We start from the raw sequence: 26,004 nt of genomic DNA, 5'->3' as shown, positions 1-26,004 counted from the left end.
TAATTGTTGCTTATCTATATATATTTTAATACAAATCAAAGACAAAGGGACATGAAGGGGCAACAGATGCCCCCTAATGGTATTACAGTTGAATATATTTTGTATGTTTTTCATAAATATCCCTGTTTGTTAGTTGAAACCAATAAGTTAAACATTATAAATACATAGTTACGAACTAAAATGGTGGCTTATAACGCTCAGCTAGAAACTGTCACCGATTCGATCTACATGAATGTATTAGTTAGAAATAAAAAATATTCCAAACGAAATACATTTTCTGGCAACATAAAAAAACTCTCAAAAAAAATAAAAAAGAAATAATAACAACCACAAATAGGAAAAACGCACTCACTCTTACCGAATTATATGTCCAGTTGCAGTTCAATTAAACGAAAATACAACCGGATAGTAGGCTGTCGAACACATTTAGTTTTAATATTGAACTAAACAAATTTTAGGCAACTTTATTATGAATCTAAATAGGAATTAACTTGATATATATTCCAGCTTCTTTACAAGGAAACAAAATAATATCGGAAAACTAAAGAAAATTACACCCCGATTCGGAAAAGGCATACCACAAGGGCTTTAATCGATTTTTATAGACATTTATATGAAAGTCAAAAGAAACTTTTTCATTTTTTTCACTCACAAAGCAAAATAAAATAAGGATCAATAAAATCAATTTTAAACAATGAAATTTAAACCTAATGCGCCTACAATTTTAATGAATTAAAAGCCACGAAATAAATGCAATAAAACGAGTAATGAAAAGAGCCCAATTGAACGTTTTCGAATTGTCATACAGAGGCACACCAAATAGCCTTGATAGAATTGCTAAATAACAAGATATATGTATTAATATAATGAACTTTGAACGAAGAAACCAAATCATATTGAAAAAGTAAAATTAAAACAAAAACATAGACAAGAAATGCAAGTGAAGGTAAAACTAATTATAACATTATATAAATCAAATAAATGAAAAATGCATATAAACGTTTTAAGAATTGTGTTTTAATTTTAAAATATACAAACCCATATGCCGAATAATTGGAAAGAAAAGATCTTAAGTTGTTTGTTTTTAGGAGGCAAATTATATAGTTTTTATTATTGATTGTTTTTAAGAGTTTCTTTAAGAAAATGTTTTTATTATAATTGATTTTGTTTAGCTTGATAGAAAATTTTTAGTTTACTTTTCACATAACTTTATGTTCCATGTGTTTAGGAATACGTTTAATTACATGTCTGTAAAATAGCTTTTATTTAAACTGGGAATAGGATGTTGAAGTTATTTCATTATTTGTATTGTTTAACATTTATTGCTGCTTAATTGTTTTTCTAGGTATCACCTATATACTGATTGTAGACGAAATGTTTATATTGCAATAAATATTTAATATACTCTTGCTTAATTTGTGTAGTTTTTTTTACAGGAATATAGAAAGCTGTTATCACAGTATTTTGGGAAACAAAAAATCACGAAATCAATAAGGTATGAAAATTCGAAGAAAAGGGAATTCGAATTGCCGTTTCTAGTTCAAGGTAATACTTAAATATTTTCTTTTAATTTTTTATGATAAGGTATAATTATGGTTTTAGTTCGTTAAAGTTTGCTCGAAAATACATGTGTCGAAAAATGTACCAATGTGTGTTATTATTCCTAAAATATAATTTTGTTTATTATTCTGATTAAATTTTGTATTATATTCCGTAGTTTGTTTTATTACTTTTTTCATTATTTTTATTTAAGGGTAATCATAAGCGTAACAAGTTTCAGAAATACGTGTCTGAACATTTTGAAATAATCAAATGGGGCTACTGGTGCAATCATAGAGATGTGTAGTGACAACAAATCAATCGAGTTTGTCTGGGCTCATTTATACTTGTATATTAAATAATAATATAATATAATATTTAGACGTCGCTCAAGAGATTTGTTACGGAATACACTTGCCAAGAGCCGGCTGTTTAAAAAAATCACTCGAGGGAGGCACCAGGAGCAATCTTTTCAACCCGGCCTAAAGCATATAGAAGATGGTACTCATATGCAGCTATTTATATGTTTATGATCTTATATCTAGGGTTAGGGCTACACAGTCGCACTTTAAACCAAATGAAAATCGGTCTACAAAAAAATTAATACTTAATACTTTAAGGATCTCATAAAAGTCGTGATTCTTCTCTCGGGATACACGTAAAAAGATTAAATGTATACAAAAATGATTTGTTCTAATAATAGCTTATATATTTGCCATATGCTTGTATATAGTAACAAATTAATTTGTTGGGGGTCTGGAATCCGCACCACCGATAGTCTAACCTAAACTTATTTTTGAAAAAACGTCACTGGACCTAACAATTAAATTTATTTAAATAAACAAGTTTTAGTTTCTTGTTATACCACAAATAATGACACGTTTAACAGACTTTTCATTGTTGCGTTTAAATAATTTAGCATCAATCCGTTTTAGCAATAGTTTCGAATATCTACGTATTTGTATAAGAATATTATATTTTTCCACTTTAGATTGGGGCTTAGGTGTGGGTTTGTAAAATTTTAATTGCTTATATGTTTAGAATGGGTTTGGTTTTAGTTACGTGGTAAGTTGGGTGTTTAATAAGATCATTGGGTTGCTTTGGTTGGGGCTTGTCGTACATATTAAGCGTAACTTGAAAGATAAACACTTGCAATCTAACAGATGTTGTATTAATTTAGTATTGGTATGTGCTTCTACGTTTAAATTCGTTAAATCGCCAATCTTTTAGTGTTTATGATTTTGATATAATCGCGCACAAAATTTAAAACATACCATTCTTCTTCGATTTAAACCTTCTTCCATTACATTTTTCTTCCTTACCTTGCTATGAGTTCAAAAATAAACATGTCCTACTCTCTGTCACTTTCAGACCTTTAAGTCATCTTTGGATAAGTGCGTCAATAAATGGTACTATCAGTGTTCATACTCGATGTGTATAAGATGTGTATACCTTTACTTCTCTCATTTTCCCAGATTGTTAGCTTAGCTAGCCTATAAGTTAATGATTGTTGTGTGCAGTTTTTCCCATAAAAATATCCTCTCCCCAGCTTGATTGCAACTTTACAACTTATTTCCCTCTTTAAACTCTAAGAGCTCTGTTCGAAGACTGTATTTTGTACTATGTTGCCAATACCTCACTGAGTCCTAATTCTCGCTAAGATCCTTAATAGCCTGCAGGATGCGCTTCACGTGTCCCACCTTAACTACACCTAGGTCCTTCAGGTCGCGCCTGCCCAGGGTTATTAGCTCCTTGCCCCGGATGTCGTTCTTCAAGAAACTGTCCACGTATTCGGAGAGCTGCATTGTCTCCAGCCAGGTGACTACCTCGTTGACACTCCAGTTGTTGGCCGCCTCGCGAGTGTTAGTAAGAGGAGGCTTAAATGCCTGCTGGCCGGCTGTGGATCCTGATCGTAAGCGTACCCAGAAGGGTCTTGATTTTCGACGAGCATCGGGCTATGGATTAAATTATTAAAGGAGATACTATAGCTCACTATTTTGAAAAAAATGGTTTTGTTACTCACCTCCTCATTGGGAGCCAGGACATTAAAGTAGGCTCGCAACTTTCCGTCTATGCACTTCTGGACAGAGCACTTCTTCAACTCCATCTCCATATTGGCCAGGGCCGCACTCAGCTTGGTCTCCAAGTCCTCCCGCAGGATCAGACTGTGGCCCCGATCGCGGAGCAAAGTGCAGGCGTCGTCGTACAATTGTCGCGAGGAGTCGATGACCTCCACTAGCTTGGTGCGCAGTGAGGGTCCTTCTAACAATTTGCCCTGGGGGTGGATGCTTTCCAGAGCTTCGCTGGCGCGGCAGGCCACTGCGTATAGATCATGCTGCAAGGCCGGGTGCGAGATAATCAAGAACTTGACCCATTTCACCAGTGAGCTGACTGCCTCAATGAAGTTGAGGAGCACATAGCACTCTCGCTCGGAAATGACCTCGTCGGTGGAGGTGGCATGCTCGGAGGTGGTGGAAGAGGTATCCCGTTGGATGGAGATGCTATGCTGGCGCTGTTTCTCCTGCCAGCTCTTCAGTGAGAGTTCCAAGCTCCGGTTGCGGCACAGCATTTGTACACGGTTCTTGTGCAGGATTCGGATCATTCCGGGGGGCTGTAGCCAGGCCTCGCCGTCCACCTGGATGGGTATCTCTTCGTCGCCCAGGATATTGATCTGAACGCTCTGGCACTGTGCGATCCGATGATGTTGCAAGTTGATCAGCCGGGAAGCAGCCATTTGAACCGATCCAAAAACAGCCACCACTTCGAGGACTCGATCATCGAAGCTGGGGGGCAGGAAAATGTCGTCTTTCTTGCTACTGCCCCAAAAGTTAGTGCCGCCCATGAAACTGGGTATATTCAGGATCACGATTCCTTGGAGTTCTGGAAGCGGAATGCGCTGACCGTCACACTCCAGCTGGACGCGCTGTTCGAGGTTCTTGCAGGTTTTCTGTAGCAGCTGCTTGGATCCCAGAACTCCGTACCACATGTAGTTGCGCGCCCTGGACCGGCACTTCTCAGGATGCTCCTCGCGTTTGTTGTGGAAGTCCAGTGAGATCTTCGCATCGATTCCGATGCCGAAATAGTTGTTCATTACGCACTTTTCATGGTAGCCAGCCAGGAGTGTCTCGTCAGGATCCATCAGCGGGCTGACCGCTGCGCAAAGGGTATCAGCATTGGCGAGCAGACACTTGGATATAAAGCCACCGCCATTGGCAAGGTCTATACAAAAAGGATAAAACATTTTTTAATACTATTAGAATAAGAAAACAAAATGTAAATCAATCATCTTACTTGGCCAGTTGGGTAATCGCACCAAAGGATTGATAATGGGCAATTTCCGGCCCGTCTCTTCGGTGGGTGTCTTCTCTTTGTCCTTGCAGCCCTTTTCGTCCTTTTCCTTGTCCCCGGCTGCAAACTGATCGAAGCCAAAGAGGGTGGAGCCCATGAACAGGCTCGACTTGGAGCCCTTCAAAGTCTGGAGATTCGGCAGGGCTTCGTTCGGCTGCAAAAGAAGTCACCAATTAGTTGGGATGCTAAGCAAGGATTCAAGGAGCAATTGGAAAATCAGCACTAACTACAAAGAAACCAGTGGATGTGAGCGAGAGTGTGACGAGTGTGCCAGTGTTTGGTGACTTGCAATATTGTCGAAAGGTGGATTAGATCATGTTGAGGAACATAAAGAAAATGTAGGGATAGGGCTAGAAGTAAGCTTAGGTATGATACATAAACCAAATCATGGGAAGAAGCAGTGGCTACATGTTCAAGTTTCTTCGTTTTGTGTTGGCTAAGGTAGTATTTTTAATATTATATTGTTTTTGAACTCTACGGAGAAGTGAATTGGCGCTGGTGCAGAGGAACTGGAACTCGAACTTCAACTGGCAATTGGAAAAGACACTTTATACACAGGATTTTAAGCATTTTGGCCCATTTACAAATATTATCTTGAAATGAAATCGGTTACTCTTATATCGGATATTCTTATGATTCTAAAAGTTTCATAACCAATATTATGTTGGAAAGTTTACCAAATCGGATCATTTATACGTCTTTCGCTTCCATTTTCAAAATGTATTTGTAAAGGGTATATTGTATTCGGTAAGTCCGAAGCATGCACTCGTTTATTTATGTTTTTGTTGTTTCGGATTAATTGTACTTGCTGGGGGAATCGAACATCGAACGAACGTGGGAATGTAGAAACGGTATATGGGATCAGAGCGGTTGGGTGGAAGGGGCAAGTAGCCGCACACTTGGGGTCCTGTCCGGGATTTTTGGACTGGCTTACCAAAGGAATCAGCGGCCTGATAAGCGCCAACGTGGCCAGGCGAATATCGGGCTCAGCCACCACAAGGAACCGAACACTGAACAATCCATAGCCGCGCTTTGTAGCGATCTTTTGGTTTTTCTTCTAAGGAAATGCATTTAGTATACGCTGCCTTTAAAATTATTTTTTATACTATATGGTTTTAAATGCTGTTTTAAGATGTTTATGTGTCGGTTAGGTAAATTAAAAGTAAATACTCAATTTTGAAATACGTACCAATAGTTTTTGTGCTTATGTAAGAGGTATACATGGTGATTATATTCGGTTTTTATTTGTTGTGGTTAAAATTATTGTTTAAACTACAATTAAATGCCAAATTATATGTATATGCATGAAAGAAACTAAAATGTGAGAACGCCTATTAGACTCAGCTACACTTGACTATAATTATGCCCTAGAAGTAAATCACTTTATAGACAAACATAAACAATATTTGAAAACTTCAATACCCTTCTATTAAGAACCTCCCTATTCTCTACAATTAATAAAAAGGCTCACACTTCCGAACATACACATATCAGCCTAAAAAGTTATTACGATTCTATGGAATATGGTTTCTTAATAAATATTTGACATTAAATCTGATACAGCACATATTATCTTTGATAAATCCTATTGTATGTGCTTGTATGTAAATATATATATTTCTTGTCTATTTTATAACTTTCAGAAGATCATCACCAAAATGGTTATGCATATGAGTATACTGACTTAATTCTATTAACTCCTTTTGAACACAAATATTAATAAAGCCGTATCACTTTATTCTCTTTTGTACTCCTTGAGCACACTATGGGTGCGGTTCCTGAACAGCCAATCATGTGGAAGAAAGTCTTAGATGAAGGGAAACTCACCTTGAAGAGACTACCGCAGCTTATCCTGCGGCTGGCTGCCGGAGAGCTGCTAAGAAAGCGTGCGTGCTCCGGATCCAGAGTCAGCAGGTTGGGATTGAAGCCGGAGTGTCGACGGTCCTTGTCTTTGTCGATCTCGCGGACAGCCAATCCGGGAGCATGGCTTGAGTGGCGCCGAATCTCAGCGTTCATCGCCCTTACCCCCAGTAAACTGGAGCATCCCATCGCCATGGATATAGCTCCACCGGAGCCGTCCAACAGCAAAGATCCCGAGGGCTTAACTGAATCGCCGCGCAAAGGCGTCGGCGGGCGCACAACAACACTTATCTGTGGATAGTTGGGATTTACATCATCAAAGGATTCTTTCTTACACGACTCATCAAAAGTTATGCGCTTTACATCTTGTCCATGGCCCGATTTCTTAGTGGGCGAGGTCGACGTGGTCAGAATCGTATTGGCCTTCATGTTGCCGGCGATGGAGTTGATTGTCGTGTTGCGCATTGTGGCATCAACGTCTTGTATTTCTATTTTGATGGCCGTCTGCGTGGACAGCTCATCTTCGCTGGTGGTTGCCATTAGATTTGTCATGGTATTCGTTGGCGTTTGTTGGGCCTCGGCTTCCACTTCCACTTCGACGAGGTCGTTGTCGTTGCTTCCTCGTTGTTGCAATGAATCGTTCTGTTGCTTCTGCTGATCTAGCATCAGCTGCTGTTGGGATACGAGTGCAGTGGTTGTAGTGTTTTTCAGTGAGATTCGCTTTTTGTTACGCTTTAGTTTAGAAGCGTGCAGGAGCAGACAGGAGCAGAAGAGGAGGATATAAAGTATTCGATGGTTTTACGTATCGAAGGATAAGTAGTGCCGGTTTGGTTAGTTTAATTTTGGGCGGGTTAGTAGTTTGGTTATTGGTTGGTTGGTTGGTTGGTTGGTTGAAGGATACGATCGAATAGCCGATATACGAAAAAAGAAAAAATCGAAGAAAGAAGCAAACGGAGAGCAACATAGAGTTTACCATGAGTGGCCATATCACAGCACTGTCATACTACCAAACAGAAAAACTTCAAATGCACCCAGTATGGGTACCCGTACTTTCTACACTTACAACTAATCCGTACCGCCTGGATACTAGAAACTTACCTTGAAGCTCTGACGCGCTATATCGTTACCTTCCACGAACTGGGCGAGGCTGCAGTATCGCGGCGGCTCTCGCATCTTCTGGTCGTCGCACCGATTGTCGATCTCAAACACTATGTTCTCGAAGCCAAACTGCTGCGGATTGTCGTCGCTGTCCATTCGCGCCAGACGCGGTATTCGCGGCGGCGAGGAGTTGCGCCTACGCGGATGCGAGTGGCCGCGGGTCAGGGCGCTCAGGGACTTCTTGCGTGGCGGCTTCGGTGGTCCGACATGCTCCGAGCAAAGCGTAGTGGTGTCGTCGGTCAGGGTGTTGTCCTGCAGGGCGTAGGTTATGTCGTGGCCCAGGACTGAGCTGATGTCGTCCATAATACTCTCACCGGGCATGGCCTCCGTCTCGTCGCTGGTCTCCGGGGAGTCGATGTGCGTAAAATTGCTGGCATCGAGACTCTGAGATGGAAGATAATTATTGAAATTAAGTTATAATATAGCCTTATATAAGCTATGTATAATCATGTCTAATCTGACTAAGTCCTGGCTATTAAATCATACCTGAATAATATCGCCCAGTGTATGACCAGCATCCTGCTTGTCGAAAATTTCGGAGGCCACGCTGCACTCCTCATTGCTAATCGCCGAAAGCACGTCGCTGGCCTCACCTGCTATTTCTTCGGAGGACGACTGCTCCTGCAAGGATACAAGGGTTAGTATGTCATGGTTGGATGTGCTCTATGACCTTGGGAAATGGGACACGTACATTAGTGGTCTGTGCATCGGTGTCAATGATTGTTAGACTGGCGCTTGTGTAAACATTTTGGGAGTTGGGGGTAACGACAATGCCGGGTACCTGCAGGTTACAAATATGTACCAGTGCTTGCTTCTCGGTGGGCATATTGTCCTCCTTCTCCACATCCGTGCCGGAGGACTTCTCCTTTTCGATGTCCCCCTTCTTCTCTTCAGTCCCTTCCTTTCCCCTGTCGAGTTCTCGGTTCATGTAGTAGGTGCGTTCAAACACCTCGATAGGTCGGTAGTCGGAGAGTGGGTCCACTATCGGCTCTCCCGTGAGTATGGGTACCCGCAGGAAGTCCACCTTGCGGTCGGCGGGAGATTCAACGGTTGTTGGAAGGAGATTACCAGCATCATCGATGTTGGCCCCTCCGGAGAGGGACATGCGGCCGATGCGGTAGACCGTTTCCCCGTTGGCGCCTTCCTCGATTTCCTGGATGACATCCACCCCGGAGCTCCGACGGCTGTCGGCGAATTGCCGTGGTGCCGGCAGACTAATGCTGTTAAAGAAGCTCTCATCTACGGAATCGCGCCGCGTATCCGGCAGCGGGGAAATACAGGTGAGTCGCGACGTCTCCATCGTCGGGGATATAATATTAATCGGCGGAATAATCGGTAGGGGGGAGCTGCAGGGTGTCGAGTCTCCCGAGGCGGTGGTGGTGGGCAGCTTCAGCGCCTCGAAGGGTGTGATCGAGAGCTTGCGCTGATAGCGTTTGGGCCGTCCCGGTTCGGAGTGCTCTACTACATTATAAATGGCTCTCTTCACGCTATTGGCCCGGGACTGCAAAGCCTCCTTTTCGCTGGAGCGAAGGGAGCGACTGCTTCGGCGTTCTTTTGTATTGATCTCGTCCTTTTCATTTTTCTCAATGGATATACTTGGGTTGCTGTGGAGGTTTCAAATATATTCCATATAGTATAAAATAATTGTATTATAATTTGAATATAAGCTTACAAGATATACTCTCTGGAGTCTAGATATGGAAAAGGAACACATATACTCACAGCAGCGGCGCACTCGTTCCAGGTGTCTGAGGAATACTCCTGGCAATGAGACTTCTAATGGTGGCTATCAAGTCGTCTCCACTGTGGGCGCCCATCTCTTCCTCCTGCAGGGCATCCAGCAGCATATTTAGCTTCTGCCTGAGGATATCGCACTTCACGGCCAGTTGTTCGTCTTCCCTATGATGCTCCGAGATGCGTCCCACCAAGTCGTCAATCGTATCACACAGACTCTGGGTGGAGCTGATCAGCGTCTGCGTATCGTTCGTTTCCACTATGAAGCGCAAGTGATGGTTGGCTGAAGTCACCATGCCAGTGAGAAGCGCCTCCTGCTCGGTGGTGATGGACATCTTTGGTGTCTTAGGCACGGCTATGGCCTTTTCAAAGACCATGATGCTCCAGCGATCGAGCATCTTTGTGCTGGCCGACTCGTACCTCTCCAGGATCTGTGGGAGATGGGTGTCATCGTCGCAGCTGGAGCCCCAGCCTAAGACTCGCGCCAGGTCATTTCCAGTTCCCAAAGGCATCACCGCCACCTGGCATTGTTTCTGTTAAAAAAAGGAAAGAATATAGTTTTGATAAATAATATAATCAGGTTTAATTCTTAAAACCTTCATGATATTATGATTAAAATTCTTAAAGTTCTCTTGATACTATAACTTACATGCATGTTGAAGCGATCGATCTCACTAAGCACCCAGCCCACTGATCCATCTCCTGAGCACACCAGGATGCGAAACATCTCAAAGTGTCTGAATAGTCTCAAGCCCAGGCTCGGGCCCGTAGAGATGAGATCAAAGACCTGGGCCGGATTGAGTAGCTGCTTGAAGCGGCGCAGGAACTTGACGCCCTGATTGTCGCCAGACTTCGAGTTGACAAAAACTAGGAGTGGGGAGAAATTCCCCTTCGGGCTGGCAACGTCCCAGGCATCGTCGGTGCTGATGGAGTGGACACTCGTCGGAGGCACCACTGAGAGCTTAGCGGGTCCAATCGGACATGCTACCGCCATCTGCGGACGGCATGCCACATGTACAGTTGCCCGGCACCAAAGACACCGCCAATCCTGGAGGCGCAGGACCGATCCGCAGGTCTTTTTGCAAACGGCACAGACGGACGAGACGGGTAGGTTGCCCTCCATCCACTGATGCGGCATGATGATCCCGTCCGCCTGCTCGATGATGTCCTTCCCCACACTCGCCAGCGTCGTCCATTTGCAGTTGGCGATGGACTTGGCAGCGCATCGTTTGTGGACCTTGCACTTGCAGACTTCGCAGCTGAGTCCGTGGGAGGTCACTCCGGAAAGCGCATCGCGGCATACGTTGCAGTAGGTGGGTCGGGCGTGGGAGGTGGCGTACCAGTGGTGGTGGTTCGACAGGATGTCGTGTTGTTCGATAAGGAAGCTGTCACCGCGCGGTCGCTGCGGCGTCGTCGCCGTCTTGAGGCTGCCGAGCCAATCCTCCATTTCTCGGCGGGATTCGGCGCAAAGAACCAAGGATCTTGTAGGTGTGATTATCTGCGAACGAAAAGGATATGTTTATACACAAAAAACTGTCCAAATTTTGTCCAAAGGTATAGGCTGAAACCAAAGCTATAGATACATTCAAAGAAATGTTATGTTGGCTTAATAAAAAGAAATTGCAATGAAAATAAATAAAAGGAGAAACAGGCATGCTTATATCTACTCTAGAGATGTCCTTGATTACAAATAAGGATATAAAGATTATACAACTTCACCCTGGTGGAGGATAAAAATGGTAAATGGATTCGTTTCATTCTTAAAAATAGCTTGTTTTTCGAAAAGCTGCCCCGCACAAGCAGCAATAAATCAAGCACCTAGCTGGAAAATATTTTCCTCTCCTACGTCATAGTTATGCAAGTGCAGTTCACCAGGTCGAGGGCTCTGACACTGTCCAGTGGCCAGGTCGAGGGCTTTGACAATGTCCAGTGGCCATGTCAATGTCGCGCTATGACACGGCCACTTATCCACTGGAGGAGGGTCAGAAGCCAAAACACTGGCTTTGGCGGTCTGTTGTGAGAGAAGAGTCACTTGATCCTTTAGGACCGGACACAAGATTGGTGAAGCCTCAAAACGCATCCTTTTATAAATCAATCCCAACACGAAAATGCAATTAATGTGCAACCACAGTCGGACATCAGTTCCATCATCATCACCCTTCAATTGAGCCTTTTGGGGTTTGCCAAATCTATTATTTTAATGTAAGATGGTAAACTGATTCCTGCTGCACGTACTTGTCCCTGCCAGATGCCGTCCTCAACGCCCTCGAACTTCTGCCTTCATCGTTTTAAACATGAATTTACTTTTAAGCGCAGCTCCGGGGACATCCAGTGGTTTTGTGACGTTTGAACTTCAAACCGCAGAGAGCGGTTTCTGGCAAAATTGAACTGCAGATTGATTCTTTTTATAGCTGAAAATAAATTGCATCATTTGCAGGTACCAGTTACTTTAACTTTTCTTGGAAATAAGTTAATCCTTTAAATTTTGTTAAAAGTATAAATAGTGCCTCTAGCTGGCTTGGATGCACTTAACTTGATGAGTTTGGTAAATGCAACATTACTCATACGCCCCGTTGCATGCCTTTGGAGACTCTGTTCTTTTTGTTGGCCTTAAATGCCGAGGAATGGAATGCTTTACGTGCTTTGCATTTTAAATTCATTTTGAAACTTAAACTGTTGACATCTCGACAGGGAATAAAATATGTATAATGCTCATACTGGGGTGTAAAAAAAACCATTAAAACCTATTAACTTTTATGTGATTTCCCACAACATTTTATCCAATAAAGCGCTTACTAATTGTCGAAACACTTTCATCATTTTCCAATATTACTTACTTATTTCATATATTATTTTAACACATAACCTTTGATGTTTAAGTTGGCCAATGACATCCTCCACTTAAGTGGGGAACAATAAATGGAAAACTTATTATGGGCTTTCCGAGGAAATTGAATTTTCAACGAAAGTGCTTTTTCAAGGATATTTTTGCTTCTCATTTATTCGATTTTATACATTTGTGACACTTTTTACCTGCAGAGAGTTGTTGTTTGCGGTGGAAGTTGCTGCTGACATTGCGGACCGGTTTTGCAAGGCCTTACTGCATTTATTTTGACAGGACGGTGGGTGTCCTTGTGCATACTTTATCGAGTTTATTATAAAGAGGCGGAAGCAAGGAAAAATGTTGAATCATATTTGTTATTTTGTAACTTGGATGTCCCTTGTTTAAAGTTTAAAAATGATTCCACCAAAAACTATGTCGTATTTGTTTACTTCGCTACATTATCTAACATATTCTTTGCAAAGAAATATGGTTATAAGGATTGGCTTATAATGGTATCCCGCAGACTTGCTCGTCTGACATAAGACAATGATAAACGATTATGGGCACTTTTTCGCTAATAATATTTTCACATGAAGGAGCGCGAATACATTTTTGCGTCAATGTACATAAAATATAATAAATACGCAAATTTTTATTGGCCAAGTTCACGCAACTAAGCAACAAGCTGGTCTTTTCCAAAGAATACATATAAGTTCTTTTTATTCGGCCAAACTGGTATGCTTTCGTGAAATGATGGGAAAACCTTAGAACTTTTTTCCCATTTGGACCGCATAAGTGCTTCTAAGCTCAGGAGTGGTACATTGTGTGCCTTATGGGACATCAATTTTTCATTCATTCAGTTTTTATAATTTGGATAGTGGTGGGAGCGTTCAACTACATGCCAAGGCTTCTAAGGACTAAAATCGATTTTTTTTGTAGTTGCGAACAAAAAGCTTACACAATTGTTCAGGGTTTCAGGGCGAATACCTTTGCAGTTGCACCTTATTATTTAATCGACCTACTAAAAGGTCATCCGATAAAGATATTTGCTTGAGGGAAAATAGGAAATATAAGGGAAGATATCTTCATAAAATATATTTATAAAAAAATCCCAACTTTCCATCACAAGCAACCCCAAAGTTTCTTGAATTTCCAGAGCCTCACTTTTAAAGTTTAACAATAAAGGAAAATTTATTATTTTATTTGCCATTCGCAGGTGCTATTTTCTTTAGAGCCTTAAGCCGACGAAAACGGTGAAAATCGTTACAAGAAGTTTGGCAAATTAAAAGGTAATAAATAGGTGGAAGCGTGGGTGGGCAGCCGATAAACTTGCAAACTAATTAGGGCCAAGTACGCAGAGCCAAATAAAATATTTATTCAAAACAGCCAAGTCTCGAGAACTTTTCACATACATTTTTTATGGTGATTGTTTAATTATGAGTGCTGGGAATTCTTCTCTGTGGGGGAACAGTCTCACTTACCTGGAAACTATGATTTACGTTCTTGATGCCGCACTCAAAATAGCACAAGTCAGACAGATCAATTTCATCGAGAACATCGCACTGAAAATAAAGTCAACAATTAAACACATGGTATACGATGTATATTATTCTTATTAAATATTTATTTTGCCCCTTGACCCTTTTTGGCACTGAACCAAGTTTGCCCCGAAAAGACAATAGAAAATTAAAGAATCATGAAAATATTTATAACTTTTATGCATTATTTTTCGCCTTGTCTTTGTCCTTAATGAAACGCTGGAAGATAGCCGGCGGCTATTTTGATGTAGCCAAAAGCTTCTGCCTTCTCGGAAGCCCCATGCCCCCGAGGTCCTTTAGGAAATTGAAATGTTTCGCACACACAGGCAGGTAAATATATGAATATTTATCCAACAACAACAGCCACCGCAGGCTCAAACACATAATAGAAAAAGTGACAATGGAAGGCCGAAACAAGGCTACGCCAATACTGAAGAGAACCCTGTCAAAAGTGGAACCCGATTCCTGGTCCGGTGGCCATCGAAACATCAAGGATTGTGGGCTTGAGTAGTTTTTGAACAAGGCGAAAATTGGTTTTCCTTTGACTCGAGTGATTCAAAAAGTTTGTTGCCTGGGCCCAGAGGTATCAGCCCAGCCAGGTCCTGCCAGGTAAACAAGTTGGCATCATTTTTTACTTTTTTTCTTATATTTGCTTCAACTCCCAGAGCAATCAATATTTGAGTAGTGTGCTGGGAATTGTCTCGATTTAAGCCAAACTTTTCGTAATTCAAATATTTAAAATATCAAATTGATATTTTGGACAGCCTTGTGGTATATTTTCAAGCTTAAGCCACTTAAATCCCATTGATATTGGCCTCCAACGAATACATTCAATACAGAATACAAACAATTTAATTATGATAAGTTGTTTGACACGTAATTGATGGGGAACAGGGCAAGGCAACCACTCAAAAGCCAGCGAATACCCATACATATTTATATGATGGAGCGGCTCATCCGCCAGAGTGAGCATTGGGCCAAATAATTAAACAAGCCAAATCCAACACAATCGCAAATTCCACGAATACGAGCCGAGGAGGAGAAGTCGCAATAACGAGGAATTTTCAAGTACAATTCATTAAGGGTGGAACAGACTTCTCCAATCCCCCCAGTCACCTAGAGAAATTAAGTGGTTTTGGAACTTAAAACTGGGAGTATATCCTAACTTAAAGATTTGGGATAAGGAACCAACCTAAATCTTGTATTTTACTTTCCACAAATGCAATGTGACTAATGCTTTTCCGAAATGAAGGATATTGGGAGTGTTTTCTTCAAGCGTATACCATCGTATACCATTTAGACTTTTTCCTCGTCGTGTACGAGAAAACGCAAGGATGTTTGTATATCTGCGTTTCTCTTGTTTGCTTCCGCACTTGTTAAATTAAGTGAGCGCAGACATTTTCCACTTGAATTGGTAACGCAGTTCTTGAGCAGGACGAAAACCGTACATACATCTGGATGGGGATTTCAATAAATGTCGTCGAGGTAGATGAATGTGTTTCTGCGTATGTATATAGAGTGCTTTCAGAGTGACGCTTCGTTGAGAAAATCAATAAAATAATTATAAAAACGTATCTCAGATGATCCAACTTTTTATGCCATCAGCCATATGACACAGGGGAATTTTTCCCTCACAAAGGATATCCACCCATTTCATTTTGTTGTTTCTCTCTCGGTCGCCGTCGCGGTTCCTTTCTCTGGGGTCAATCACTGGCACATTAAGGCAAATTGCTAATTTTCTGTGTTATCAGCATCGGTCCCCAGGCATTAACCCAACATTGTACTGAACTGAGATTTCTCCTTTTTTTTGCCTCACGAAAAACGGTCTCGAATAATCATCGATTGGTGCCCTTTTGAGGGTCCGGACTCCGAACCTTGGGGCCCGGAATCCACCACCTGGCGCACAAAATGCTTTTTTTATTTATTACTTTTTTTTCCTACTCGTGTATACAGCATGCAGGAAAGTTCTTGGCCCATTCATATCAATTTCTTGGCATTACTTCTCCATCCAACCGTCTTTCCCTGTTTTCCGCCATTTTTTTTGGTTGAAAAAGGAATCGGCGGTCATTAGAATTTAGTACACTCGAGTCGACTCGAGAAACTGCTGAGTTGTGCGATGAAAGCGTAAGCTAAACTAATTGAGCCGAATTCGGGAATTCCAGAAAATCATTAAAAACATCATCAGGCTTCAGGAAACTTAAAGAAAGCAGTCTTATTGGAGCATCATATCCAATTTCCAGCATCTTTTGATTCTCAAGTGTCAAAGAAGTGCATTCCTGACAAAATTGTTCCATTGAAAGTCCTTGGCCAACTTTTTCAGCTGAAAACTTGGCTAGTTTGAAAGACATTTCCATCTGATTTTGGTTCATTTTATTTGGACAGCCCTTTATCGCAGCGTTTGGCATCCAAATGTTCTTCAACGACGGAAATAAGTGAGGAAACAAACTCGGCTGGCATTTAGAAGCAAATATAGCCTGGCCTTCCTACCTACCACTTTGGGGACTAATTAGTATTAAATAGCTTCGGCCACACCGGGTGGAAATTTCACTTAGGATATATTTTGGGGCTGGCGGACCCGGACCTGGACTTGGGTGGGGCGCGTAGGTGTCGGCTCGGTGCGCAGCTTGAAATTTTAACATTTTAATGGAATAACTTCCTAGTAACCAGACTCTATGACCCTCACCCCAGGCGGTTGTAGCTATTAATGTGCCATAATGTCGCCCTCGGTTACGGTGTTGTGCCAATATTTTGGGAGTGGCCCATTTGAATACCCGCCAAATCATTGGCGGGACCGTTGCAAGTGGCTGATACTTATTCAAGGGAATACCATTAGTGGTTTACGGACAGAGGGCTTACGTAACTCACTTACTGTTTTGCCAAAAATGCAACTTTGAGGGATTGTTATTGCAGTTTCCATGAAGAAAGAAAAACAAGAACCTTGACTCGAAATAGCAATCCTAATGCGGCCTTGTTAGAGGTGTTTGGGTTTCTAATTTGGATTCGGTAGTTCGCCGTATCGATTATTCTAGGGCTCTCAGCCTGTGTGGCCCACATATGTGGAAGGATATGTGTAGAGCGTACATATGCATAACCCGAGAAGCAATTACATGCGAACGGTCATTGCGAAATGAACATTTCACCCTTGTATGCGCTTAAGTGGAGGCACAAAAGCCCTGCCAGCAATTAGCGGAATTTCCAGGGGAGATGGTCGGGAGCTATTTAACCTACTTCGGGGCATGGCGCAATTTGTCAAGGTTTTGATGCAGGGATAACGACTGTGACCCGATTCGAAGGAGCGGGACTAGGGATCCGACAAGATGGCGGACCATAATTGTGATTAATAACCCTGGGGCGTTAGCGACTATTTTTCAAGCCATTTCTGTGCGGGAAACGCCATCGAGACCAAATGCATCATTATTTTATAAGCCAACAGAACGCGATGTGACATTATAATGCGTATAGAAATATATTTCAGTATATGGGGAAGGATAAAAGCCTCTGTTTTTCGTTTTGATGAAAATATATTGCTTCATCCCTGCTTAACCCCTCAATATTCCGTCGGTAATGCTCAGAGCAGCGCAGGGCAGGTTGCGTGTAAAAATTCTGACACTGAAGGACTAACTAGTATTGCGTGTGTAGAGACCCATTGTTTCAAAATAAATACACAATAGATACATGCATACTTGTATATTACCCCTAATCCTAATAACTGTATCGAGCTACGGGAGATTCATTTAAATGATATATGATATATATATTAGGGATATCATAAATAACAGACACTTTGCGTATGTAAATATTAAAAACCAATATGGAAAACCACTTTAAGCGGAAAAGTGCAGGATGGATCAGGTAGGTTGGCCCTAAAATCTACACCAAGCCATAGGATAATGACCAATCTTCCCAGCGAGCACGCGCCTCCTTAATGCCTGGTGAAGGATTTATATTCGGGCATAAATCCCCGCATAAAGGTGGATACCGTCTCACCGGAGAGCTCCAGCACTCAATCTGGGAATCACGCGCCTTTAGCAACTGCCAACACCTTTCCGCCCGCCACCCCATTTAATTTTACGGAGTCTAGCCCCAGACTCCCATACTCCCCCGACATGGATCAGCGAGGTGTTAATGATGGCTTGCCCCATTTAGTTGATGTTTTCCTAAACTTTTGATGCGGTTCGTGTGCATACTTTAGCTTAGCTCGAAAAATTGTGATTTTCTTTTTAAGCTTTAAATTTGATAGTGACTTTCAAAGAGAAGGAGTTAAATCGGCTTTGTTTTATGTGGGGCCATTTAAATTAAATTATATTTCACAAATACGAATTTTAAAAGGTTTTTTTCGTTCAACAGGAGCTGAAATACAATGTTTCTTGGCTCAGATTTGATTCCTTTTTACGAAAAGGGTCCTTTAAACATTTCCTTTCATGATTACAAAAGGCAAAGTATAAGTTTTCTTGTCAATGATTTTCATTCAACGAAATGTATACCGCTTTGGGTCTCGCCTCGGGTTTCGCATAGGATTTTTCGTTATTACTTTCGTCCTTTGGAAGCAAAATCATCTTTTTTATTTTGCTTTAAGCTTGAAAGAAAGTTTTTCCAAGCGGAAAGTGGATAAATTATAATGATAAATTAATTAAAAGGGCCGTGTAACACCAAAGTAAATGCTCATAAAGAAGAAACTTTTAGAGAAAAGTTTACCCGAACCGTTCTCATAAATCGTAATGTCTGCAAATTTTGCAGCAATTTTTAAGAGAATTCCTTTTTAGAATTTTTTTTACCCAAAGGTTGGCCGCCAATTACATATTCATGCGATTGTTAACCCTTTTTGCAGGAAAAGCACTTTCTGAATTAATTACAATCGCATGTTGTTTGCCCTTTGGGGCCTACATTTTTTATCTTTACTGAAATAAAAACGCTGATACTATTCAAATAATTGAGCTCATATGAAAACCGCGTTCAGTGTTCATGCATAATCCTAAACTCGAAACATTTTATACCTTTTCAGATTTAAAAAAATAAATGTTGAGCTGGCTTAATGTTAAATCCCCTTAGGTTCTTGGCATAAGGGCTCTATAGAAATGAATATGCTACACATGCCCACTTTTTCTTGTCTTTCTAACCCAACAACCTTGAAAGTTGCGAAGGCCAAAAGCTTAAGCTTAAGTTTTGCATTAATAGTGACGGCAGCCTTTTTAAGAGGTTCACTTGGAATTATTTTCATTTTCGCTGAATAAAAAAAAAGAATTAACCAAAATAAAGGTCTTAAAGTTTAAATATAAATTTTTTTTCTCCAATTTGTTTTTTATTATATTCTATTTTCATTATTATGCAAATAATATTACAAAACTTTTATAAGTGTTCTGCTGAATTTTATTCACAGCCCCAAGGTAAATTTCTCAAAATAGTGTTACACAAGTGGCATCTGCTGCCTCGAATGCTAGAGGTATTCACGTTTTAGAATTAGTTGGTACACCTGTTGGCTTAACGAGCTCTTGCCGACTCCCACATAGTTTCCTTTATCCAGGGACCATAAAGTCTTGCCTGATTATAAAGCTTAAGTTAATATATATCATAAGTTTTTCGCGAAAGCTTTCACCTTTAGCTTTAAAAGTTGTGTATTTAATGCAATTATCGGTCTAAACAAATATGGAGACCCACACCAATGTCTTGAAAGACGGTCCAGAAAAAAGTTGTCCAAGTTTTCTTTTCAGAGAAAAGTTTTTCTTTTGAGCCCAGGTCGACAGAAGATTAGGTAACCTGAGGCATTTACCCAGCGATCCAGACGCAGATGTCGGCGACATAAATGACGTTTGGCCACACAGGCGTTTTGATTACTAAGGATATGGGATGAAAAGTCCTTTAGGGCTAAGGGGCATTTCGGTGAACTGAATTAATAGAAAGATTTTCGCCCTGTGACGTATACGGCGGTCCAACTTGTCGTATACGTAACATGTGGTATGGGTATGAAATTGGTTTTACTCGAGAAGTTCTGGTATTGACCATCAGCTGCAAATTACTCTGATTATTTGTGTCGTTTCTGTGTCCATTTCGGCCTTTTGTTATATTAATTTTCGTCCTGCCCAATGCCCAATATGCGATACATGTATTAGTGTCCTGTCAGCTGGATTCATGTTTTTGACACGCCAGGAGAGAGAAACCTGTCAGGCATGCACTAACAATGCAACATCACAAATTTTCAGTGTCAGCTCGGCATAGAAATCCACCTAAATGATGAGTATGAAATTTAGATAATACAAAACGAGATATCCTACGGTGTTAACACAAAGCGCATATCCAGCTCTGTCAGCTTCCCATGTCACGTAGCATTGAATGACACGAGAAATATAGAAGTCGTATGTATGTATGGGAGGTAGTGCAAAGCACTCGTGTCTTTTATTGTAACGTGTAACAAATGAACAAGTTCATTAACTGCAGGAAGCTGTCGGCCGGGGGCTGGGGCCTATGAAGAAGGGCTGCTCTACAGGGTCAATGTTTATGCAGTCATTAAAGTCCATAAAGAGTGCTACAATATGCAAACTGAGTAGGCCCATGTGGCGCCCCTTGCAAGGCCACATTTATGCTGATTAAACCAACGCAACTTGAGGCATCTCGGGTCTGAGGTCTGGGGTCTCGGGGTGTGATGGCTAAGAGCTGGAGTCGTTTCCTTTTGAATGCCAACCGGAACGACAGCTGCTCCCGACCAACACAAAGGACACCCGTGCACAACAATACTCGTCCTGCTACAGGATCTTATTGACAGTATGGCACTATAGTTGAATGGTTGAGTTTATTAAAACTCGAATATCCCCAAAAAAAAAAATACTTCTGTGTGTAAATATTACAATTTAAATAAAGTTATTACCGATGGAACTCAATGGATGCCTGTGCACTCACTCAGTAACAATAAAATTGCAAATATGCATACTAATGCCAAAAAACCTTTGTTTTGAATATATGTTTGGGCTTTTCTTACTTCCATTTAGTTTCATTTCATGCATAAACCAAAATCACTTTGCTGGAAATAATGCGATTTCAGTAGTTGAGCTATTGTGTTTGCAAAATCATCGAAAGGTGCAGTTTACCAAAATATCAAGGTATCAAATTTGCGCAAATTCGAGGGCAACTATTTTGCTTAAAAGGGCAAATAGTCTACCATTGTTTTTGGGTATCTAGACGTGATTTTCAGACAGAAAGGCCATGAAACCACAATATTTGTACATTGCACACCTATACAATAAAGCATTCATCAGAATAATTGAAGCATTTGAACATGAAGCATTTGAGGAGAAGCTTACCACTTGATAACTAGATGTCTTTGAAAATTAGAAGTTCTGAAATTAAGGACTTAGTTCCACGGAAGAATATTGCAGTCATCCTTTTCTCCTAAAAATATTTTTTAATTGTTTCATTTTCTATATAGTTCTGGCAAAGGGAGTAAATATATTGTTGTAGAAAAGTCGGGCATGTTCGTGCGCAGCCATAAAATAACTTTAGTGACTATAGGGATAATTTTTGCCATTTTTAAATATTATAGGGCCGCCTCTTGTGTCCCTACACATATGCAGCCCATTTGCGTGTACGCCATATTAATTATCCAGAAGGAACGAGCTTAACAAAAAATTGCCAACCTCCGCTAGTTGGACACATGCTCTAACTTTGGGCGAAAGTGGAACTCGGATAAAAGGTCAACGCTCGCCACTGAATTGATGGCGTACATTTGCGTTAAGGGGCCCCAAACAATTGGATTTTTGTCTGAAGCTGATTTAGGAGGAATGGAAGGCAAATACTTGTCGGTGGCGATAATATCAATGCCACTTATGTTGAAACTTGAAAGTTTCTGCCGTGTAAATAGGTGTACCGCTTAAGTTTCGGCAGGCTTTTAGATTTTCATGGCCTAATACCAGCAAAAGCCGCATAGAAACTTTTATAAGCCCCGGAGAATAAAGGGTTTTCTGAAGTAAATTCGATATGAAAATTGGTATGAAAGTTGGATGAACTTACCCAAAAAAACACACAAAATATTGATTTAGAGGTGACTTAGTTGGTTTTATGGTTTTGGAACTGTTGCTTCTTTGGTTAACGGCAGAAAGTTTTTTTTTATCGTTTCGTTTATATCAGACAAACTTAAATCACGGTAAACTTTGGGTTTTCACAACGCCGGGAAGGGGTCCTTCCCGCCGCCTTTTAAATCGAAACAAGGACTAAACTTATGAGATTTTTGTAGTCTTTTCTCAAATCCACTATTAAATATATATATTTATTTTGTAACAGTATCGATGTTGAGATTAAATAATTTATTATTCAGCCTGTATTTGGCTAATCCTGTTCTCAGCTTCCGTTGCTGATGCTGCTGTCTTCTCCGCTTGGATGTCGGTCATTGCTTCGTTGAGTTGGAACTGAGGCAGAGTCCTGCCTAGCACTCGTTTTTATTGGCCGCCATTTGAAACTCACCACGGAGACATTGTCGCTGCCGCCATGCGCTTATAAGGATACAAATATTTACAGGTGCTCTGAGGTCTTGCGGGTGGAGGGTTCTCCAGGCAAAAGCTCTGCCCAAGTTTTCCACACTGGGAACAATTGCTAATTGTATATTTTTTAACAAATATAAAAAGAATTGGAAAACTTTTGAGGCAGTAGAGATAATACTATTTTCTTTGCTTAAAATATTTAGGAAATCTTAATATTAATAATATTAATTATGAATATAAATCCGTATTGACAACCCTGTCGGATATTTTAGTATCTCCTTTTTTTATATCTGTCTCTTTTTCGATGGAAAAGCTTTCCGGCGGCAACGTGCACATGGCCAAAATAGAGTCCTGAAACTTTACAACTGTGGTGAGTTAGAGACGTAGTGTTGAAGAAGAAGCGGAGAAGGTCGAGACTACTTCGGCTGGCCAAAACAACAGAGCCGAAGGAGACTGGCAGAAGCAGGCCAAAGGATAACCCCAAGAGAAGGTTGAGACGAAAACAATGCAAACAAAAATTTGCGCTTTTACGAGCACCTTACCCGTCATGAACCTAAGTATCAAAATCATCCAGCTAGCCCCCGTTGAGGATTCATCTTTTTAGCCGCGTCTTTGGCAGGCGTATGTAGTTGCCCTTCTAGATTTTTTTCGCCTCATCCTTTGCCTTTTTTTTTAATTTTCCCTGACTACGGAAGCCTGGCAACAAATTGCCAACCATTTAAACCATTATAATTACAATTTGGAGACACTTTCTGGACACTTTAAAGAACGGAATACATTGGAAACTCCCAGTTTTGGATTAAATGACTTTTGGGTGTGTTAAATTAAAATCAACAGCGAATAAACCTTTGGAGATTGGATTCCACTTCCATGCCAACATGTCATAATTGAGCAGTATACCTTACGTCATGCATTCCCTTCTCGGGACTACGGATGAGTCCCTACTTGTTGCATAATTGGAACGCGTCAAAAAAAGGCCACCGAGCACTCTATTGCGACACAAGTCCTGTTTTGAAGCCCTTTTTAAGTGCCTCTTTGTTTCAAGGTCCACCCTCGGTTAATTGCATTTCAGGCTTCTATTTTGGGCTGTGTTACATTGACGTCAATAGGACTCCATTTTTGTGAAACGTATGCACCCAAAATTTATGGAGGAAACGTTTCATTGCGTGGTTGGGACTCTGTTGCTGATTGCAGTTATTCAAGTTGAAAACCCCCAACTAGATTGCGTCAAAAATGTATTGATTTTCCTTTCATCATGATGATGCACCAACTTTGCTTGAGGTTCTTGTTGCGACTCTATAGCCCCACAACTCTTAAGCTGCATACTTTAATTATACTAACACTGGGGGGTTCTTCGCCTATTTAACAGGACTATGTCCTTTATTTTCTGTGTCATCGGTTTGTTTTGTCCTTTTGTCCTTTCCCCAGTCCTATTCGATTACCACACCCTTTTATCAGCATCGCCATGCTTTTGCTTTCAAGTTTGCCGTTATTTCATTTGGTAATTGCAATTTGTTGCAAAGCTACTTAAAAGCACAATAGAAAAGGACCTCAACATGTAAATAAGTAAGTGTGTGAAAGGTCAGCTCTATTAGGGCACTGGCATAGGTCGAAACCATTAGTACAAGGTCCCAAAGCGTTTATAGTATAGAACCTATACCTTAGCAAATTGTTAAAATATTTATAAAAAATGGTAACTAGATTATTATTTTTGAGTTTTTGTTATTACATTATTATCGATTCTGTGCTTGATTAGATTTTGTAAATTTTATCTTACCTTTTCATCCTTGGCATGGAATAAGACATTTCGCTTCAGTCGAAAGTAGCGGCGACGCCAGCGCTGAAAGGACCATGTGTGCTTAAGCAGGAATCCTTCCTTTATAGTAGTAGCCTAAAAAAAAAGTGCCAAATGTGGAAAATGTAATTATATTTTAGCTTTACTTTAGATTCTAAACCATGTATCCATGTCGTCCAGACTCCATAAATTCTAAGCTAGTTTCATATCTTGTAAAAATTTAAATGTCACCCATACTTTGATTTTTTAATTTTGGCGCGAACTTTTTTTAATGAGCCTCCATAATGGCTAGTTTAGACATTAGCTAAATCCATAATTTTACAAAAGTAATTGCATAATCTAAATCAAAATTGGGCTTACTATTTAAATCAAAATGAGTAACTTAAAAAGTTAGTTTAATAAATAAAATCCCGTTAAGCCTTACCGGGGTTTTTGTGCGTTTGAAGGACAAACGGCGTTGAAAGTATCGCGTTGGCTTTGCCTCGACCTCTGACTCAGACTCGGAATCGTCAGTATCCCGACTAATTGCAATGATCGGAATTATGGGCACTGGCGACAAGCTGCCAGAGCTACAGGCGCTACTCCGGCCGCTGTTGGAGTTGCTCCGGCGGGTTGTACCGGGACGTTGCACCACATCGAGGGTGTCCAGTTTTATGTGGGCCATTGTTGTGATGTGGGTGTATTTTCCATTCTTCTCCGGACTGTCACGAGGCAGAACACGGTAACGAAATCCAAGGGTCCTGGGACTCAGGTGTTTTTCTCATTTCTTCTTGAGCGGCTTATGTAAAAACGAGCCACTACTTCACATACCACCAGGGACTCTATTACAATCCGACAGAAATGGGTCGCTATTGTTCATTCTATGACGTATACGCCCAGGACGCACAAATGAGTAAATAATTGCACAGATGACGTATCTAAAAGGTTTTATTTAACTACGGATGTATGTACAATTAGGGCACGCTAACTAAAAGGCAAGTACAATTCTCACAATATTGTCTATCAAATAACACCCACAATTCCCACATAAAATCGCTCTAAGGATTGCACCATCTATAATTAAAATAGAGTTATCCTTTTTGTTTATTTTGCACAGTCGTCATTATAAAAAAAGACACTAAATCGCCACCTCGAATTATTTTCCTACTTTTTATTGTTTTTATTTTCAGCTCGGGCTTCTCTTTCAGTTCCCGGCCGAAGTTAAGGGAGTCGCGCGGCGAACTGTCAAATTCCCCATCCGTGCAAGGATGGTCGGCAATGGCGGCAAGCCCCCTGACAGGGTTGCCAGGCTGAAATAAATTTGATACAACATAATCTCTTAACGTTTGTTGATTGCTTAATTATTCAACACAATTTAATTTATTTATTCCTCAAGTTAGTTTCATATTTATAAATATAATATAAATAATTAATAATACCATAAATTTTTTTTTTACAATCCAATTAATAAAATATTTTTTCGACAGAGTTGTCATTCCCTTTCAAATAAAGCTCATAGTCCTTTGAAAGCACTTTCTACTCATTCACGCGAGAGAGAATGAGAGCGGCAGGAAGATACAGAGAGCCCACAAAACACACCCTAAACCGAAGGACTTAGTTGACAGGACGAGCAAAACAAAACGCTTGATAAATAACTTACGAAGCACAGATGAAATACTGGGAACTGGGGGAAAAACATATGAACAAAAATAAAATGGTATGGTAAAACTTCCGCAGAGACGCCATCTTTAAGTCCCGTAACAT

The 26,004-nt window shown here is 40.8% G+C and overlaps 1 protein-coding gene across 7 annotated transcripts; it reads right to left on the bottom strand.

Annotated features, from left to right (window-relative positions):
• Nucleotides 1-3,028: 3,028 nt before the first annotated feature.
• On the bottom strand, nucleotides 3,029-25,509 carry LOC6500954 (diacylglycerol kinase eta). 7 transcript variants are annotated; one of them, XM_032449971.2, is made up of 13 exons: nucleotides 24,686-25,509; nucleotides 24,244-24,357; nucleotides 13,945-14,025; nucleotides 10,289-11,137; nucleotides 9,628-10,172; nucleotides 8,597-9,509; nucleotides 8,392-8,526; nucleotides 7,846-8,289; nucleotides 6,715-7,419; nucleotides 5,822-5,944; nucleotides 4,831-5,041; nucleotides 3,563-4,758; nucleotides 3,029-3,494 (listed from the first exon to the last, which is right to left on the bottom strand). In XM_032449971.2, exons 1-13 carry the CDS (start codon nucleotides 24,923-24,925, stop codon nucleotides 3,186-3,188), a joined length of 5,865 nt encoding a protein of 1,954 aa, XP_032305862.1. In that variant the 5' UTR covers nucleotides 24,926-25,509; the 3' UTR covers nucleotides 3,029-3,185. The 7 variants fall into 7 exon arrangements, with proteins under 7 accessions (XP_032305862.1, XP_014766815.1, XP_032305861.1 ...); XM_014911329.3 differs by lacking the exon at nucleotides 5,822-5,944 and having other exon boundaries at nucleotides 6,715-7,038; nucleotides 7,111-7,479; nucleotides 24,686-25,508; XM_032449970.2 differs by lacking the exon at nucleotides 5,822-5,944 and having other exon boundaries at nucleotides 6,715-7,038; nucleotides 7,111-7,419; nucleotides 24,686-25,508.
• Nucleotides 25,510-26,004: the final 495 nt, after the last annotated feature.

Source organism: Drosophila ananassae, chromosome 2L (genome assembly GCF_017639315.1).
Source record: "Drosophila ananassae strain 14024-0371.13 chromosome 2L, ASM1763931v2, whole genome shotgun sequence".
NCBI classification, from domain to species: domain Eukaryota; kingdom Metazoa; phylum Arthropoda; class Insecta; order Diptera; family Drosophilidae; genus Drosophila; species Drosophila ananassae.
Note: the sequence above shows the minus strand (reverse complement) of the source record. Positions and strands in the feature narration are given on the sequence as shown.